Below are 16,204 nucleotides of genomic sequence, written 5' to 3'. Positions count from 1 at the left end.
ATTTCTTTTTCCAATTATAGGACATTAAGTCTATATAATATACCCTAAACCACATATGGGAAGAAGGTGATTTAACCCTTCTGATTGAACATAATTAATTCCTGTGTTTTCTAAGTCCTCCCTGCAATTGATTTCACAGGCATGTATAAGCTAACGCAAATATGTATATAATTGCAAAAATGAGGTGAAAAAAACTCATAGACTAGTTCAAACAAATCCAGGTAAGCCTGCTCTAGATGATAATGTTTTGTTCGAACTATATGTATACATAAACACTACTTTCTGCTGCAGGCCTAATCTGGTAACTGGGAATCATGGTTTTCAATACATATGCACATCTTGTATCATCTGTTTTCTTTATTGTCTTGTTTGCTCATGCAGGTATGCGATTACAGTTCAATGAACAGTATTTTTAAGATTTCATTCTCTTTTACTTACATTTTTCTGCTTTACTTTTTCACTGTTAATTTCAGAGGCATATGACCCTTTGGACCCTACTGGTAATATCACAATCAAATGGGATGTCATATCTTGGACCGCAGATGGTTATGTGGTGAGTGTCATTTGATTTAACTACTGTTTTCTTCCTTTCATGTTGCCAGTCATTTTGTAGCTTAAGTATAGCAAAGCACATGCAGATAAAATTCAGCATCTCTATCTTGAAAACCCTAACCAATTAAGCTTTAGTCCCAAATGCTTTGGTAGATTAAGGATCTTTAACATTCTATTACTAGTAAGGGTTGACCACATTTTTTTTTTGGGGTCATTCTATTCTATTCAAAATCATACTTTTGGTTATGTCTTAAATGACATATTCTAATTTTTTTTGTCTCCCTCTACTTTCTGTTATTCCCTCAACTGGGAGGTATAATGCTTGTATTATATATGCCCTGTATTAAGACGACTTTGAATGTTTTGTGGGATCGAGTAGAAAAGAGATAAAAGAATGAAAAGAAAATTTTTAAGTTTACAGTAATCACCAAAACCATTATTTGTCAAAAAAGTTCAAACAAAAAAATGTATCTCAATCTCAAAACAATGGTTTTTCAGGCAACAGTGACAATGACCAACTACCAGATGTACCGGCACATTATGAGCCCTGGCTGGACCATGGGATGGGTATGGGCTAAGAAAGAAGTGATATGGTCCATGCTGGGTGCAGAAGCCACAGAGCAAGGAGACTGTTCCAAGTATAAGGGAAACATCCCTTACTGTTGTGAGAAGAAACCTACCATTGTGGACTTGCTCCCAGGTGCCCCTTATAACCAACAAGTTGCCAATTGCTGTATGGGTGGTGTTGTGCCATCATGGGGACAAGATCCTTCAGCTGCTATCTCATCCTTTCAGCTCTCTGTTGGGAATTCTGGTACATCTAGTAAGACTGTGAAATTGCCTAAGAATTTCACTTTGAATGGTCCAGGACCAGGCTACACTTGCAGCCAACCGGTTACCGTGACACCCACACTTTTCCTCACTTCTGATGGTCGTCGACAAACTCAAGCACTCAGTAAGTGGGCATTGATTCTCTCACATTCGTTAGTTTAGTATATATCTATACACATCATCCATTTCGCGTTTTAAACGTTGACATTATCATGTTGAGTGTACAATAACAAATGTGGGTTCATGGTACATGGTTTGATGATTTTGTGTGAAAACTAGCACCTCAATTCTTCAAATTCTATATCTTAACATAATTTTATTTCTTATTTGAAGTGACATGGAATGTGGTATGCACCTACTCACAGTTCCTAGCTTCTCCAAGCCCAACCTGTTGTGTCTCGATGTCATCTTTCTATAACTCAACGATAGTTACGTGTCCAACTTGTGCTTGTGGATGCCAGAACAGAGAAAATTGCATCACGTAAGCCTCCTTTCCCATCTCAAACGTACAAATCTACACACATATATAGGTATATATATTATAAAAGAATTCAACCTGTTACCGAACAAGTTGACTATTTTTTTATTTTCTTTTTGCTAAACAAGTTGACTAATAAATCATATGAATTTTCACATATTATTTTAATATAATTATATAATTAAAATAAAATATGATGCGTGAATCATTTATAATAATAAGGTTAAAAATAAATATCACATATGCATAGCTTTGCTGATATTTCATTCTCATTAAGGTGTTCACGACATTACATAAGAATATTCAACATACATCTCAATCAATAGAGCAAACACACTAACATGCTGCCCTCAAGATATAATAACTCAACCATATTACACCATAGAGTGAAAGCTACCTGAAAAGACATTCTTCTTTACACAAAATAAAAATGACATTCCATATATTCTTTTTCAAGAGTGGAAATGCTTCTTTATATAAAGCTAAAATAATCTAAAGTCATAGAGAAATCATACACAAAATAATGAAGAATAAATCACAAGACAGTGGGTTATTGGGATATTAGATATTTTGTAACAACTATTTTTATTTTTATTTTTTATGAATCAACTATTTATATATGTAGTTTCTCAAAAAAAAAAAAAAAAAACTATTTATATATGTTAATGAGCTATAGTAAATTTCATAATAAATTTTACAACAACAATATTATGAACATAATTATATATATTATTATGTTCAAAATATTGTTGTTGTATTTTAATACCAAAAATATATATATATATATATATATATATTTGTATTAAAATACACCAATAACCTCACACTTATTTTAGTAAAAATATAAGATTGATCATTGTGCCTCATAAACATGTGGCCTGGATTGAACCTTACTCAGTAAAATATGGTTTTCAAACACCAGCATCATGTTGTAAGCCATACTTTAGAATGATTATTATTATCCATAAACTTTCAATTTCATATGATTTGTTAGAATTATAGGGTAATTAAAAAATGGTAATTCGTTGTTAATTAATCAGATATTAAAGAATATCTAACACATTTCCCATACATAAATGAACACCCTAATAACCTATTTCAGTGGACCATAGATATTTTATTGCTAGGTTTTAGGATATGTAGGAAACCCCTCATGCTCTTAACCCTAGGCTGTTAACGAATATTTTAATTGGCCTCACCACCAAGATCATCCTTCATTAGCTATGACACCAAGTGCATACATTTTCCCAGGGGTCTTACAACAATTACAGAATGCCCCCATAATAACAATTACAGAATGCCCAATCTATGCTTGTATCTCACTATTAATTTCTTATCTATATTACTATCACATTTTTTGTGTTTATCTAAAGTGACACTTTATATATATACTTCTAAAGAGTGAAAAGGCTCCTCTCTATATAGATTTAAAATACTTACATTTTAAAGAAAATTTTAATCACAAAATAATGGAGAATGGATCACAAGATAATGGGATTGGGAGAGATGAATTTTGATTTTAGATGTTTTTGTTGAAATATCATAAGAATTCAGTTGAGCTACAAAGCTCTTAACAATATATAAATATTTTGTAATAATTATTTATTTGAATGGCTACAATATAATCATAATAAATATTGTAACTAAAACACTATGGTTATAATTATTATTATAAACTAATGTATAACATGTGTATATGTATAGGTACATTTAAAAACAATCATAATTACAAATGGACTTTTTGATTTTTGCATTCAATAATTCACTTGCCACAAAAAATTAAAATTTAGATAGAACGCAAAATTGAACTCCAATTGAAATCCTATTTTGAATTTTATTGGGTTTAGACTCTTCAATTTTTGTACCTAATAATTTACTTGACGCAAAAATTAAAAAATTAAATATGGCATATGGCGCAAAATTAAACTCTAATTTAAAATTTAATTAGATTTTCTCAAAGTTTTGATTTTAACTATATATAGATTTTTATTAAAATGCACCAACACACCAATTGAAATCTTATTTAGAATCTTATTGGATTTTGATTCTTCGTTTTTTTTACTTAATAATTCACTTGATGCAAAAATTAAAAAAATTAAATGTGATATATGGCACAAAATTAGATTCTAATTTTAAATTTAATTAGACTTTTTTGAAACGTTCACTTTAACTATATATATATATATATATATAGATTTTTATTAAAATGCACCGACACTAGATTTTTATTAAAATGCACCGACACACCAATATATGCCTAATTGATTCTAATATATTTTTCATTTGTGACAACGTCATTTTTTAATCTTCTACGCCTTGTGACTGAGGTTGGAAAAGGTCATATTCTGATTGACACCCCCAAACAGTAAGAGTTTAAGGGTTAGTTTATAGTGTGAAAAAGAAAGACTTTTGCTACCCTTTAAATTACTGAAATTTTAAAACTTCAACTGCATTAATAATCATGTCACATCTTTGAGTAAAACCTAAAAAACAAAAAAATCTTTGAAACTGTTGGACAATCATTCAGAAATGATATGAAATTGGAAACCTTATAATAGTTTGTTTTTTGTTTTCTCTAAAAGTGACTCAAAGATTCAGAGCATTGTGGGAGAAAACACAACAACCAATGGGCCATTACTACAGTGCACACAGCACATGTGCCCAATAAGGGTGCATTGGCATGTGAAGCTAAACTATGTTTCGTATTGGCGTGTGAAGATGAGCATCACCAACTTCAACTACGGACTTAACTACACACAGTGGACCCTTGTTGTTCAGCATCCAAATCTCAACAATGTCACTCAAGTTTTTAGCTTTAATTACCAGCCGCTCATGCCATACAAATCCACAAGTAAGCCCAACATGACTCTCAAGTCTTAACTATATTGTGAAAGCACTGTGAAACACACAGGCAGATTTTGGAAATTGTCCTTTGGTAGTAAAATATGTTGGAGAAACAACCCACTTCTTGGTGAGAGTAAAGTGTGAATTTCTCAGATTCTTAAAAAAAGAAAAAAAAAAGGTGTGAATTTGTCAACACAAAAGTAAGGGTTGTTTAGCCACAACGAATACCAAGGTTAAACTAGCAAGATATGTAATATGGAATCTAAAAGAGACAAATTATCAAACAGGTAGAGGAGAATATGTGATTGTGCTAGAATTTCCTATCCCATGGACCAAAAATAAGAAAATGAACCCTTATGGGCCTAGACCAGATAAGGCCCAACAAAATACCCCTTTTCAAGACGGGAAATGATATCCTCCCTTTTAAATCCTTCAATTTTAATCAAGAAGACACATGACCTTTAAAAATTCATTGGTCTTAAAAAGAAAACCCATGTAAACCACACCATCAATTAGATGGCACTTGTCTCACATATGCAATTGTAATATTTGCCCACTTAAATTTTAGACTAAATTACAAATTACACCCTCTAACTTTGACCAAAATTTAATTTAATTCTCTAACTTTACTTTGTTCAATTAAGTTCTTTAACTTTCAAGTATATTTAATTCAAGCCTCGTGTTAGTCAATGTCAAAAAAGCTCCTTACGGACCCTATAAACGACAACGTTTTGTTATGCCAAATCCATGGTTTAGATAGTTTCTAACAGTTTTTTATGGAGACTAATGAGAAGCTTGAATTGAATAAACTTGATAGTTAGATGATTTGATTGGACAAAAGTGAAGTTAGAATGAATTAAATTTTGGTCAAAGTTAGGGGTGCAATTTATAATTTTGCTTAAATTTTAATGACAGACTTTGTTTTAGTGAGTTATTTCCCACTAACAAATGGAACCTTAGGCTACTCTTACACCATTTTGAAAATGCAGATGACACTGGCATGTTTTATGGCTTAAAATTCTACAATGACCTGCTAATGGAAGATGGGCCAAATGGTAATGTCCAGTCAGAGATGCTTCTTGAGAAAGACATGAACACATTCACTTGGGACAATGGGTGGGCATTCCCTAGGAAAGTCTACTTCAATGGTGATGAATGTGTGATGCCCCCTCCTGATTCATATCCTATGCCACCCAACTCTGCTAATGCTAATCCCATTGCATCATCAACATTGTCTGCCTCTGTACTTCTAATATTGCTGGTGTTTTGGTGATTATTTGACTAACAGAAGAGGAAAAATAAAGAGAGGGCTAGAGTATTTTCAAGGACAAGTGTGCAATTTTCGCCAACAGGTATGTTCCCATTTATAGTTGTGCAAAGAATAGAAAGGGATGAGGTACTGTGTTGACTTAGAAGGGCAATGTTCTAGCAACATGTGAAAGTCTTTGTATACTATGAAAGACAGATTTTGAATCTCAACCAATAATAATAATAATAATTTTTTTTATGTGATATTGGGTATTTGTTTTGCTTAGACCTATTGATAAGTGATGCAATTTTGTCAATAAGTAATTGATGGAGAATATCTGGTGTACTGTAGATAAAAATCTTCATTAAGCAGCATCTTTTCAAAAAATCATCACCAACCCACCTGATGTTAACCATTTACCAGATTTGATTGTCATCTAGGTGAGATTGTTTTATCACTTCATCGCAATTGAGGGGTTGTTACGCATACTAAACAATAAAAAATAAAAAATAAAGATTAAAAAAAAAAAAAAACATGACAAAAAAATACTTGATTTATTTTTAATTTAATGTATTATTTTTTAAATTAAAAAATTAAAAGTTTCCAACACTACTTTTCTTAAGGCAAATAAAAGCAAATAGGAAGAGAGTATTTCACTTTCAATTTTCAAATAAAGTAAAGAGTAATTAAGAAGATTATGAAAATTGTTTCAATTGGCTTTCAATAGTAGACAATATATTGGGATACCATAAAAACGGAATTTAGGCAAACGAAAAGGGAGGAGGGTGCACATGAAAACTTTTTTTTTTTTTTAATTATAATTAGATAGTTGGGGGTGGGGATTAGATTTCAATGTCTCTATTGAAAATACTAAAAGATGGCAACTAATTGAGTTACAAAGCTCTTGGTAAGGAGATAGTATATGAGAATTTTTTTTTTTTTAGTTCGATAGTTGGGTGGGAGATTAGAACATGATGTCTCCATTGAAAACACTATGAGATGCCAATTAGTTGAGCTACAAGGCTCTTGATAAGTATAAGTGTGAACCTTTTTTTTTTTTTTTTTTTGATCGGAAATATACGTGAACTTTGATAATGCATGATGCCAAAAGTTAGAATTTGATGGCCCAATGGGACCAAATTGTAAGCTATAGTCTCAGGTGGATTGGTTAATAACGGGAAGGCAGTGGAAAGAAAAGAAAACGTGCCCTTAAAGCAGTCCAATACTGACATGTGCTTAAGCTCACATGGACTTGAGCACATCTTGGCTTAAGCACTAGTGACAACCAATGTGAAAGACCTGATGGTTGAGCTGTTGCGTTCAAACCTCTTATAATCTCCCGCCAGCTTTACCATCATTCCTCTCTAAAGTCTTGCTTCAAGATGCAGAAACTTCAACACACAAAAATAAAATGAATAAGGTGTGTATGTGTCTATAGAGAGAGTGAGAGAGAAAAAAAATACAAATATAAGATGAGATGAGAATATCACATAAAGTACCTAACAACCAGTAGGTGAGAAATTTGCAGGCACTCACTTTCAAGTAGTGCCTCTATTCCTTTTAACAAAGGAGTACCACATACTACTTTGAGTTCTCCCAGGATAGTTTGTGATCTGGTGAACTTCAGGCAATGGAATTCAATAACCATACAGACCCGATTGAGGAAAGTATGCTAGACGCCAGAGATTGTTCTCAAAGGCCGCAATGCTATGTGTTTCCAGAGCTGAAGTTCATGTTCTTGGCTGTTTTATATGTCATGATGTTCTCTCCCACAGGTAAATTCTTGCTACTGAACTTGTAAATTAGAATTATTTTCTATTAATGGTCTGTCTGTGTGTTTGATTATTTTGTGCTATTGTTTGTGTAATTTCAGAGGCATATGATCCCTTGGATCCAACTGGAAATATAACAATAAAATGGGATGTAATGTCTTGGACGCCTGATGGTTATGTGGTGAGTGTCACCTCAATGTTCACAATGTTATCATTTTTTTTTCTCTGGACTTGCAAATGCAGAACCTCTGTAAATAAATATACAAAAACTCCTTATGGTTGCTCATAAAGCATGGTGTCTGATATAAACTTGAGGAAAATTTATCTTCTTTTTCCTGTCCAAAATGCAAGTGTATCTGACTTATCCAACTTATACAGAGTAGTCCAACTCTTTTCAGTCAAAAAAAAAAAAAAAAAAAGACATCAAATTATTAATACATTTCAAGCAATGGACTTTAGCCAACTTATAAAGCATGGTGTAATTTATCTTCTCATAAAGCATGGTGTCTGACTTATCCAACTTATACAGAGTAGTCCAACTCTTTTCAGTCAAAAAAAAAAAAAAAAGACATCAAATTATTAATACATTTCAAGCAATGGACTTTAGCCACTATGTGAATTTTACTATCATAGCAGTTTTCACTTTGAAGTAGAAGTAAAAGGTTCACAATCCTAACTTCATATAAATTTAAGTTTCATAACTCCACATGTTTCCATGTTTATTGTCGTATTTTTTGCTAACAACCAGTCTCAATCCCGTAAAAATAAGTGTTGCAATAGGTTGATAGCCAACATAAAATTTAGTTACTTTTTTATGATTGGATCATTGTACAAATACAAGTTAGGGCATTCCTTAGTGTATTTGATAAATCTCGATTAACCTATTGATAATCTATAACTGCCTCCAAAATTTCTGTGTCTAAAGACTTTGTTATTATTATTGTTGAATTTCCTTTTCATATGCAAATCCAAGAGGGCTGTAAAGAGAGAATGGAAACAATAGGAAGAGAAAATATCAAGAACATAAATCTCACCTTTTTTTTAGGCAATAAATATCATATATATCCATCTATTAATGAATTATACAGGCTGCAGTGACAATGAACAACTTTCAAATGTATCGGGGAATCATGAACCCTGGCTGGACTTTAGGATGGTCTTGGGCTAAGAAAGAAGTAATCTGGACAATGATAGGAGCTCAAACCACAGAGCAAGGAGACTGCTCCAAGTTCAAAGGAAGTGTACCTCACTGCTGTAAGAGGACTCCCACGGTTGTTGACTTGCTCCCTGGAGTTCCTTACAATCAACAGTTCACCAATTGCTGCAAGGGTGGCGTGTTGGGAACTTGGGGGCAGGACCCCTTAAGTGCAGTCTCTGCCTTTCAGGTAAGCGTTGGACTCGCTGGCACTTCTAATAAGACAGTTAAGCTTCCCAAGAACTTCACTTTGCTTGGTCCAGGACCAGGGTACACTTGTGGCCCTGCAAAGATTGTGCCATCCACAGTCTTCCTCACCGCTGATAAAAGGAGGAAAACTCAAGCACTTAGTGAGTTTCTAGTATCCCTCAGTCTTTTGAATATCTTATTAAACGGATAGTTATGCAGGTTTTGTGATCATTTTCATCATATTATTGAATGGTTTTTGTATGCAGTGACATGGAATGTGACATGCACTTATTCTCAATTTCTTGCCTCTAAGAATCCTAGCTGTTGTGTTTCCTTTTCATCCTTCTACAATCAAACAATCACCCCCTGCCCATCTTGTGCTTGTGGTTGCCAGAACAAGAAAAATTGTATCAAGTAAGCTCCTCATTACTTAATCAGCATGCAATGATGCACACATATGCATACTTGTAAACATACTGTATTAGTTAAGAATGTTACTGATCTAGGTCATAAAAAGGTGTAACTCTTGTTTTTGAATTCTCAAAATACAGGAGCGATTCAAAGCTACTACGTAGGGCAGGAATAAACACTCCTAAAAAGGATAATACACCATTGTTACAGTGCACACATCATATGTGCCCCATACGTGTACACTGGCATGTAAAGCTCAACTATAAGGACTATTGGCGTGTGAAGGTTGCCATCACTAATTTTAACTACCGGCTGAACTACTCACAATGGACACTTGTGGCACAGCATCCCAATCTCAACAATGTCACCCAAGTCTTTAGCTTTGATTACAAGTCTCTTCTCCCCTATGAATCCATAAGTGAGTGCCTACAAATACAGTGCTTGTTTAGTCTTTGGTGTTGGTGTTCCAGAAATTAAGTTCTAACGTGTATGTCTTATCGACTTGTGTATGCAGATGATACTGGTATGTTCTATGGCATGAAATTCTACAATGACCTAATAATGGAAGCTGGGCCCCTAGGAAATGTCCAATCTGAAGTGCTTCTCCGGAAAGACAAGGACACATTTACATTCAAGCAAGGATGGGCATTTCCTCGGAAAGTTTACTTCAATGGTGACGAATGTATGCTTCCTCCACCCGATACCTATCCATTTCTACCAAACTCCGCTTATACAAATCCAATTGCAACTCCAGCAGTGGCAGCCTTCCTATTATTATTACTGTCCATGTGGTGATCACACTTCCATGGGAGGTACAAATGCTTTGTTGATATTTTTGAGATAGATAAAGCTAGATGGCGGTGAGGCTTGGCCATCACTGATAGCAGGTACATACATTGTCAATTCTAGTACAAGAAGATATTGTTTGGTGTGCGATAATTCAGTTGGATGTTTTAGATTGGACGAATGAGCTTATCAATGAGCAAACTACACCTGAAACTCCAAAAAGAAAATCTCCCACGGTTTTGAGTTGGTCCATGGTTCACCAATGTAACTAAAAAGTGTTGCTTTGCCAATTTGTCTCTCTTGCTACTCTAAACCATACAAACATTGTAAGCTCATTTGCTGTTCCTTTTCTTCATGTAGCATAAGAATCATGTATTTGGAACCCATAACAGATATGAATACATCAAGTGTGATTTCTTCTCCAAATATCTTATTACAATGCTCAGCACATATTTTTGTGGATATTCTACAACAAGACATCAAGTGTATGATATAAATAAAGCACCAGCTAATCTAAACAAAAATGCTAGTAAAGTCTAATCCCCAATAAATAAATAAAACAGATAGCAGAGCAGACTTTTGCAGTGAGAAGCCATAGTGAACCTGAACCCCACTTGTATTGCTAGAACTTGGTACACACATTCAACCCCATCAGCTGGACTGCCATAAGCTTTGTTGCAGTCCAAACTATAGGGAAAATTCTAGCATGTTCTAGATCAACAGACGGCATTTGTAAATTTCCCCGGGCATAACTCACTATGCAAAAGCCAATAAGAATACCAAAGATGACAGGATGGTAAATGCTGAATGAAGTAGAGAAGAAATTGGCCGGGAACCAGCATTTGGCAACCACGGGTAGGCATCTGGAGGTGGCATGACACAGTTATCACCATTAAAATAAATCCTTCGTGGGAAAGCCCATCCCTTTTCAAAAGTAAAAGTTGACTGGTCCTTGCGGAATAGGAGCTCTGATTGCACATTCCCATATGGTCCAGCTTGCGTGAGCAAATCATTGTAAAACTTGACTCCCCATAACATTGCAGTGTCATCTGCGAAACCAAAAGCCAAATTCCCAAAGATATGAGAAATAGATTATATAAGTATTTAGGGGCTACTTCACATGACTAAATTTTGGCAAGATATAACTTACTCAGGCCAGCATAAGGAGTCAAGGACTTGTAATTAAAGCTGAAAAGCTGGGTTACATTATCAAAGTTGGGATGTTGTACAACAAGATTCCATAGCGTGTAGTTCATTCTGTAATTGAAATTCGTGATTGTGATCTTCACCCTCCAGTACTCCTTGTAATTGAGTTTGACATGCCAATGGACTCGGATAGGACACATATGGCTGGTGCACTGGACCAGAGGTGCATTACTAGATTTTCCCGGACCCGCTACAGCTGAAGCTAAATATGGAGAGTCAGGACTGCACGCATCACACAAAAAGGGAAAAATATCATGTTAAGCAATGCATGAAGAAAATTGAAAGAAGAAAAATAAAAAGCAGTTTGAGGAATACAACAAAAAGATAAATAAGAGAACTTACTTCACACAACTCCCTGGTTCTGTTATATTGTTTTGACAGCCACAGGTGCAGGTTGGGCAATTTACTATTGTGTCATTATAGAAGGACGAGAGAGAAACACAACAAGTGGGTGTCTTTTGAGCCAAGAATTGTGAATATGTGCAAGTAATATTCCAGGTCACTGTCACAAGAAATGCAGGGCAAGATAAGGTAAACAGTGTTTAATATTTTTTCATAGCCAAAAATTGTTTTAAAACACACAAATTTTTTTTAAAAGATGGCATTAATGGCAATTCTGTATCTTAAATCAACTTCCAATCCATTAGTGAAGTGTGAGTTCCCTAAGTATAAACATAATTTCATTACAGACGAGTACTAGAATCATGGAAAGTTCAGGAAAAATGCCTTAGGGACTGCAATTTGAGAATGTATCTCTGTTACTATGTTCCTTGAATTGCACAGAATGCAATTAGCACGCCATTACATCAAAATATTTTTCTTCAAATGGGATATCATGGTGCTGGCTTCATTACAAGAAAAATATGCATGCAGTTATGCAGCTATAAATTATTCTAAAAGACTTTAGCAATTAACTTACTCAAAGCTTGAGTGACCCTCCTTTTATCTGCTGTCAAATATTTACTTGGTCTCACAATCTTTGCCGGTCCACAGGTATATCCAGGCCCTGGTGCTCTCAGGGTGAAGTTTTTAGGTAGTTTGACAGTTTTGTTAGTTGTTCCTGCAGCACCCACACTCACCTGGAATGAGCTTGCTGCATTGGCTTGGTCCTGGACCCATGAGCTTAATACTCCCCCTTTGCAGCAATTAGCAATCTGCTGGTTGTATGGAGTTCCCGGCAATAAATCCACAACCGTTGGATCCTTCTTACAGCAATGTGGAACATTCCCTTTATATCTTGAACAATCCCCTTGCTCTGTTGTTTGGCTCCCCATCATGCTCCATATTACTTCCTTCTTTGCCCATGTCCACCCCAATGTCCACCCTGGTGTTTGAATATGGCGATATTGCTGGAAGTTATACATTGTAACAGTAGCCTGCTCAATCCAAAAGAGAAGAATATTAGTATAAATTGTTCCAAATTACAATGAATCCCACTTTGTAAAGTAGAAAGGTGATGAATGGAGGTGATATCGTGGAACAGTAGCTTGAATATATCAAATAAACAAGCCCCTTGCCTCCAGACTTAAAAACAACAAAAAACCCAACAAAAAAAAAGTACTATACACTGCACACTATACTTACAACATAGCCATCTGGTGTCCAGCTTATTACATCCCATTTGATTGTGATATTTCCAGTTGGATCAAGTGCATCATAAGCTTCTGCAGCAACATCAAGAAAACAAATTTAAGAAATTGAATTCTTAAGAGTCTCCACTCTCCACATAGTAACTTTCATACTCAATACCAATTCAATTTCCTTTCTCTAAAGTATGGCAAAACAAACTTATAACTTCAATATGGGATCACTGCACTTCATTGATTTTCCTAATATGAGATGGAACCATAGCATCATGCAGAAATTGACTTTTGTACCTTTCTTGCCGTACATATATTAAACACATGTGCTTTTTTGAGACCAATAAATTGATCAAGCACATCAGAAATTTTTTGTTTAATATACAACCGAAATTCCTTAAATAAAATTATCTGTACCCTCTTTAGGTAATTTAATTTTAACACTAACAAACATTGAAAAAAATTATCAATAACTATCTCCTACGCCTTATACTGCAAACCTCAGTCAAGAAAACCAAGTTTGTAATTACCAATAGCTACCTGATTTATCAACTTAAATGATCAAACAATGAAAGAGAGTTAGAATTCCAATGACTGAATTTTTATCACTTGCTATATATGATAACACCCATTATTCAGTCTAATCAAAATGTTACAATTCCAAATACTAAGAGCAACATTTGACACTTATTTCTTCACTTCTCTCCAAAAACTATGAACAAAATGAAGAAAGTTTCAAATCCCGTCACAACTTTCTCAACCAGTCAATCAATTATAAGTTAAAACAGCTAAATTTCCGTAAAATGGTACAGATCTCTGGTAGCTAACCAATACCCAGAAACAGAAAACAAGAGAAACAAGTCCAAGACACGAAATTTGTAAACATGGGACTGAAAGCAAGCAAGTTTGTGGCACTGACCTGTTGAAGTAAAACTGGAGCAAAAAAACAACACCACAAGCAGTAAAGCAAAGCTACTGAGCTTTGTAATGGATCCAGAGGCTGAGAGGGAGAAAGACTCCATGTTTTGGTGCAAACGTTGTTGCTGATGGCGATGGTTAAAGCTATGGCTTAGCCCAAGATCTGCACAGGAAATGAAGATAGAGAGAGGGAGAGAGATGGAGAGAGAGAAGTGGCCTTTTCTGTTTCACATGGCAAGTAAGCTATTGTGAGTTAAGTGGACTTTAATAAAGGCACTGTAATCACAGTTTTCTTGAGAGACATCCAGTTTAATGTTATTGTTTTGTCACTTTTACATGCAATGTTATAGCGCAAGTGTACAACTATACCCTTGGTTAATTAATTAGCTGAGATAAATAATTTAGACCAAAGAAAAAAATAATAATAAATGGGTTTTGGCCATAAATGAGGAGGATGGTTTTTTTTTTTTTTTTTTGAGAAACAATACTCAGGAAATTTTTGGATTTAGTTTGAAGGTTTTCTTGATTCATCATGGTTGTAGTGTGAATCTAACGTTTTAATTAATTTACAGGGTCTTAATAAGAGAATTCCTATCAATAATAAAGAAAACATAAGTAAAACTATGTTAGACGCAAATAAGAATAGCAAGTACAAGAAAAAAGAAGAAGAAGGTAAATAGAGGATTCAAGAGGCTTGTAACAATCAACATAAAGACAAATGAGCCAACTTGATGTTTTTTTAACATTATAAGTTTATAACCACAAAGAAGAACTTTCAAATTTTTATTCTTTGGGGTCTTTAGAGAGAAAGAAAGAGTGAATCTAGAGGAAAAATTGAATTAATTGTAATATGTAATATTTTTAAATCCACTCCATTTGAAAAGGTTTTTACATAAAATAAAAATTCATACCATAAGGTGTGACACTTTGATTCTTATTTATTTATTTATTTTTTATATATAGAGAAAAAAAGAAAGAAAGTGAAATTAAAACAACTAGACATGTAACACTGTAAAGAATATTATTGTCATTGTGCTATTACTTGAAATTTTAATTGAATTTCCAAATTTTAAATCCCAATAATATGTTAATATATGGTGGTCGGTTAGGGATATTTTTGGAACCGCAACATTATGTTGGCCATAGATCAATAAATTATTATGGAAAAAATAGGCTTGTGAAAGGAGGACAGCAAAGGCTGTGGGCCACAAGGCAATTAGTCTCTTATTCTATCTCTGTCGGTGGGGAGAGAATTCAATGACTTGTACTCTGGGAAATACACAGGTTCTTTTGGGTTTTCCCTTCTGCATTGTGACTGTCCAGCTCTTGCACTAGCCACCAAACTGAGATAAATTGATATTTTATATATTATATTTTTGTGTTTTTGTATTCTGGACCAATTATTTGATTTGGGCCCCCATTTTATACACCAAATTGTGGACCATTCTCTAAAAGTCTTTAACTAATTTATTTTAATTATGGTATATTTTTATTAATCAACCATGTTTTTTCTCCTGTATGAATGAATGGTACCGACAATCATATTGTTCATATGCGCTGCTTTCAATTAATCAAAGATATTGTGTTTTTGTCAATCTTTGCATTTTAGAGCCATAAATAAAGTATGGTATGAAGTCTGGACCCATCAAATGAGGTTTTGATTGTCAATCTTTAACTACGGATTTCATTATTACATACATTTTTTACGAATAATGTGTACAAAAACTAACATTATTTTGATCATTAAAAAAAACCTGACATTATTTTGGGATGAAAGTTTGAAGCCATGGCCATTTAGAATTTGCATTTTATTTGCCTAAACAAAGCCATAGGCCATAGCCACTAGTTATGATTCATTTTATTTTCTGATAAGATTTTTTTTTTTTTTTTTTTTTTTTTTTTTTTTTTTTTTTAAGAATCATTTACTTAGTACTTATAATTGCATTTAAACATTTCATGTTTACAGTCAAAGGACTAATTTGATCGTACTAAGAAATGTGCCCGGTTGAATAAAATAAATAATAATAATAATAATAATAAATCAATAAAAATAAATAAAATAATGTGCCCCATCCTTGTAAAGAAAATATAGGGTGTCCACAACACCTAATAACCATAGTTTTCAAAACCGGATCGTTCAATGAATCGTTAAAGGGAGAGGTTCAAGGTTTTGAAGGTCGGACTAAGGTCAAA

At 34.0% G+C, this 16,204-nt stretch overlaps 3 protein-coding genes across 3 annotated transcripts; 2 read left to right on the top strand and 1 right to left on the bottom strand.

Annotated features, from left to right (window-relative positions):
* Positions 1-312: 312 nt before the first annotated feature.
* LOC115965616 (COBRA-like protein 4) lies at positions 313-6,125 on the top strand. Its single transcript, XM_031084880.1, has 6 exons — positions 313-381; positions 474-553; positions 1,051-1,507; positions 1,717-1,864; positions 4,444-4,712; positions 5,695-6,125. Exons 1-6 carry the CDS (start codon positions 315-317, stop codon positions 5,976-5,978), a joined length of 1,305 nt encoding a protein of 434 aa, XP_030940740.1. The 5' UTR covers positions 313-314; the 3' UTR covers positions 5,979-6,125.
* A 1,267-nt stretch (positions 6,126-7,392) lies between these two features.
* LOC115963010 (COBRA-like protein 4) lies at positions 7,393-10,729 on the top strand. The gene is made up of 6 exons (XM_031081898.1): positions 7,393-7,729; positions 7,828-7,907; positions 8,815-9,271; positions 9,377-9,524; positions 9,662-9,939; positions 10,036-10,729. The coding sequence occupies exons 1-6, from the start codon at positions 7,585-7,587 to the stop codon at positions 10,314-10,316; spliced, it is 1,389 nt and encodes a 462-aa protein (XP_030937758.1). The 5' UTR covers positions 7,393-7,584; the 3' UTR covers positions 10,317-10,729.
* LOC115963011 (protein COBRA-like) lies at positions 10,683-14,279 on the bottom strand. The gene is made up of 6 exons (XM_031081899.1): positions 14,013-14,279; positions 13,098-13,177; positions 12,433-12,889; positions 11,856-12,015; positions 11,458-11,735; positions 10,683-11,356 (listed from the first exon to the last, which is right to left on the bottom strand). The coding sequence occupies exons 1-6, from the start codon at positions 14,113-14,115 to the stop codon at positions 11,064-11,066; spliced, it is 1,371 nt and encodes a 456-aa protein (XP_030937759.1). The 5' UTR covers positions 14,116-14,279; the 3' UTR covers positions 10,683-11,063.
* Positions 14,280-16,204: the final 1,925 nt, after the last annotated feature.

The sequence above is a fragment of the Quercus lobata genome, chromosome 10, assembly GCF_001633185.2.
Source record: "Quercus lobata isolate SW786 chromosome 10, ValleyOak3.0 Primary Assembly, whole genome shotgun sequence".
Classification (NCBI taxonomy): Eukaryota; Viridiplantae; Streptophyta; class Magnoliopsida; order Fagales; family Fagaceae; genus Quercus; species Quercus lobata.
The sequence above is the reverse complement of the archived record's forward strand: the minus strand, read 5'-3'. Positions and strand labels throughout refer to the sequence as shown.

What these genes read in the sequence shown, in the direction of transcription:
- LOC115965616 (XM_031084880.1), top strand. Translation starts at nt 315, where the DNA reads ATGGTTTTCAATACATATGCACATCTTGTATCATCTGTTTTCTTTATT. An exon ending in GGACCGCAGATGGTTATGTG is followed by an intron (nt 554 to 1,050) that starts GTGAGTGTCATT and finishes ATGGTTTTTCAG; the next exon opens with GCAACAGTGACAATGACCAA. An exon ending in TCGACAAACTCAAGCACTCA is followed by an intron (nt 1,508 to 1,716) that starts GTAAGTGGGCAT and finishes TCTTATTTGAAG; the next exon opens with TGACATGGAATGTGGTATGC.
- LOC115963010 (XM_031081898.1), top strand. Translation starts at nt 7,585, where the DNA reads ATGGAATTCAATAACCATACAGACCCGATTGAGGAAAGTATGCTAGAC. An exon ending in CATGATGTTCTCTCCCACAG is followed by an intron (nt 7,730 to 7,827) that starts GTAAATTCTTGC and finishes GTGTAATTTCAG; the next exon opens with AGGCATATGATCCCTTGGAT. An exon ending in GGACGCCTGATGGTTATGTG is followed by an intron (nt 7,908 to 8,814) that starts GTGAGTGTCACC and finishes TGAATTATACAG; the next exon opens with GCTGCAGTGACAATGAACAA.
- LOC115963011 (XM_031081899.1), bottom strand. Translation starts at nt 14,115, where the DNA reads ATGGAGTCTTTCTCCCTCTCAGCCTCTGGATCCATTACAAAGCTCAGT. An exon ending in GAGGGTCACTCAAGCTTTGA is followed by an intron (nt 12,016 to 12,432) that starts GTAAGTTAATTG and finishes TTCTTGTGACAG; the next exon opens with TGACCTGGAATATTACTTGC. An exon ending in GACTCCTTATGCTGGCCTGA is followed by an intron (nt 11,357 to 11,457) that starts GTAAGTTATATC and finishes TTGGTTTCGCAG; the next exon opens with ATGACACTGCAATGTTATGG.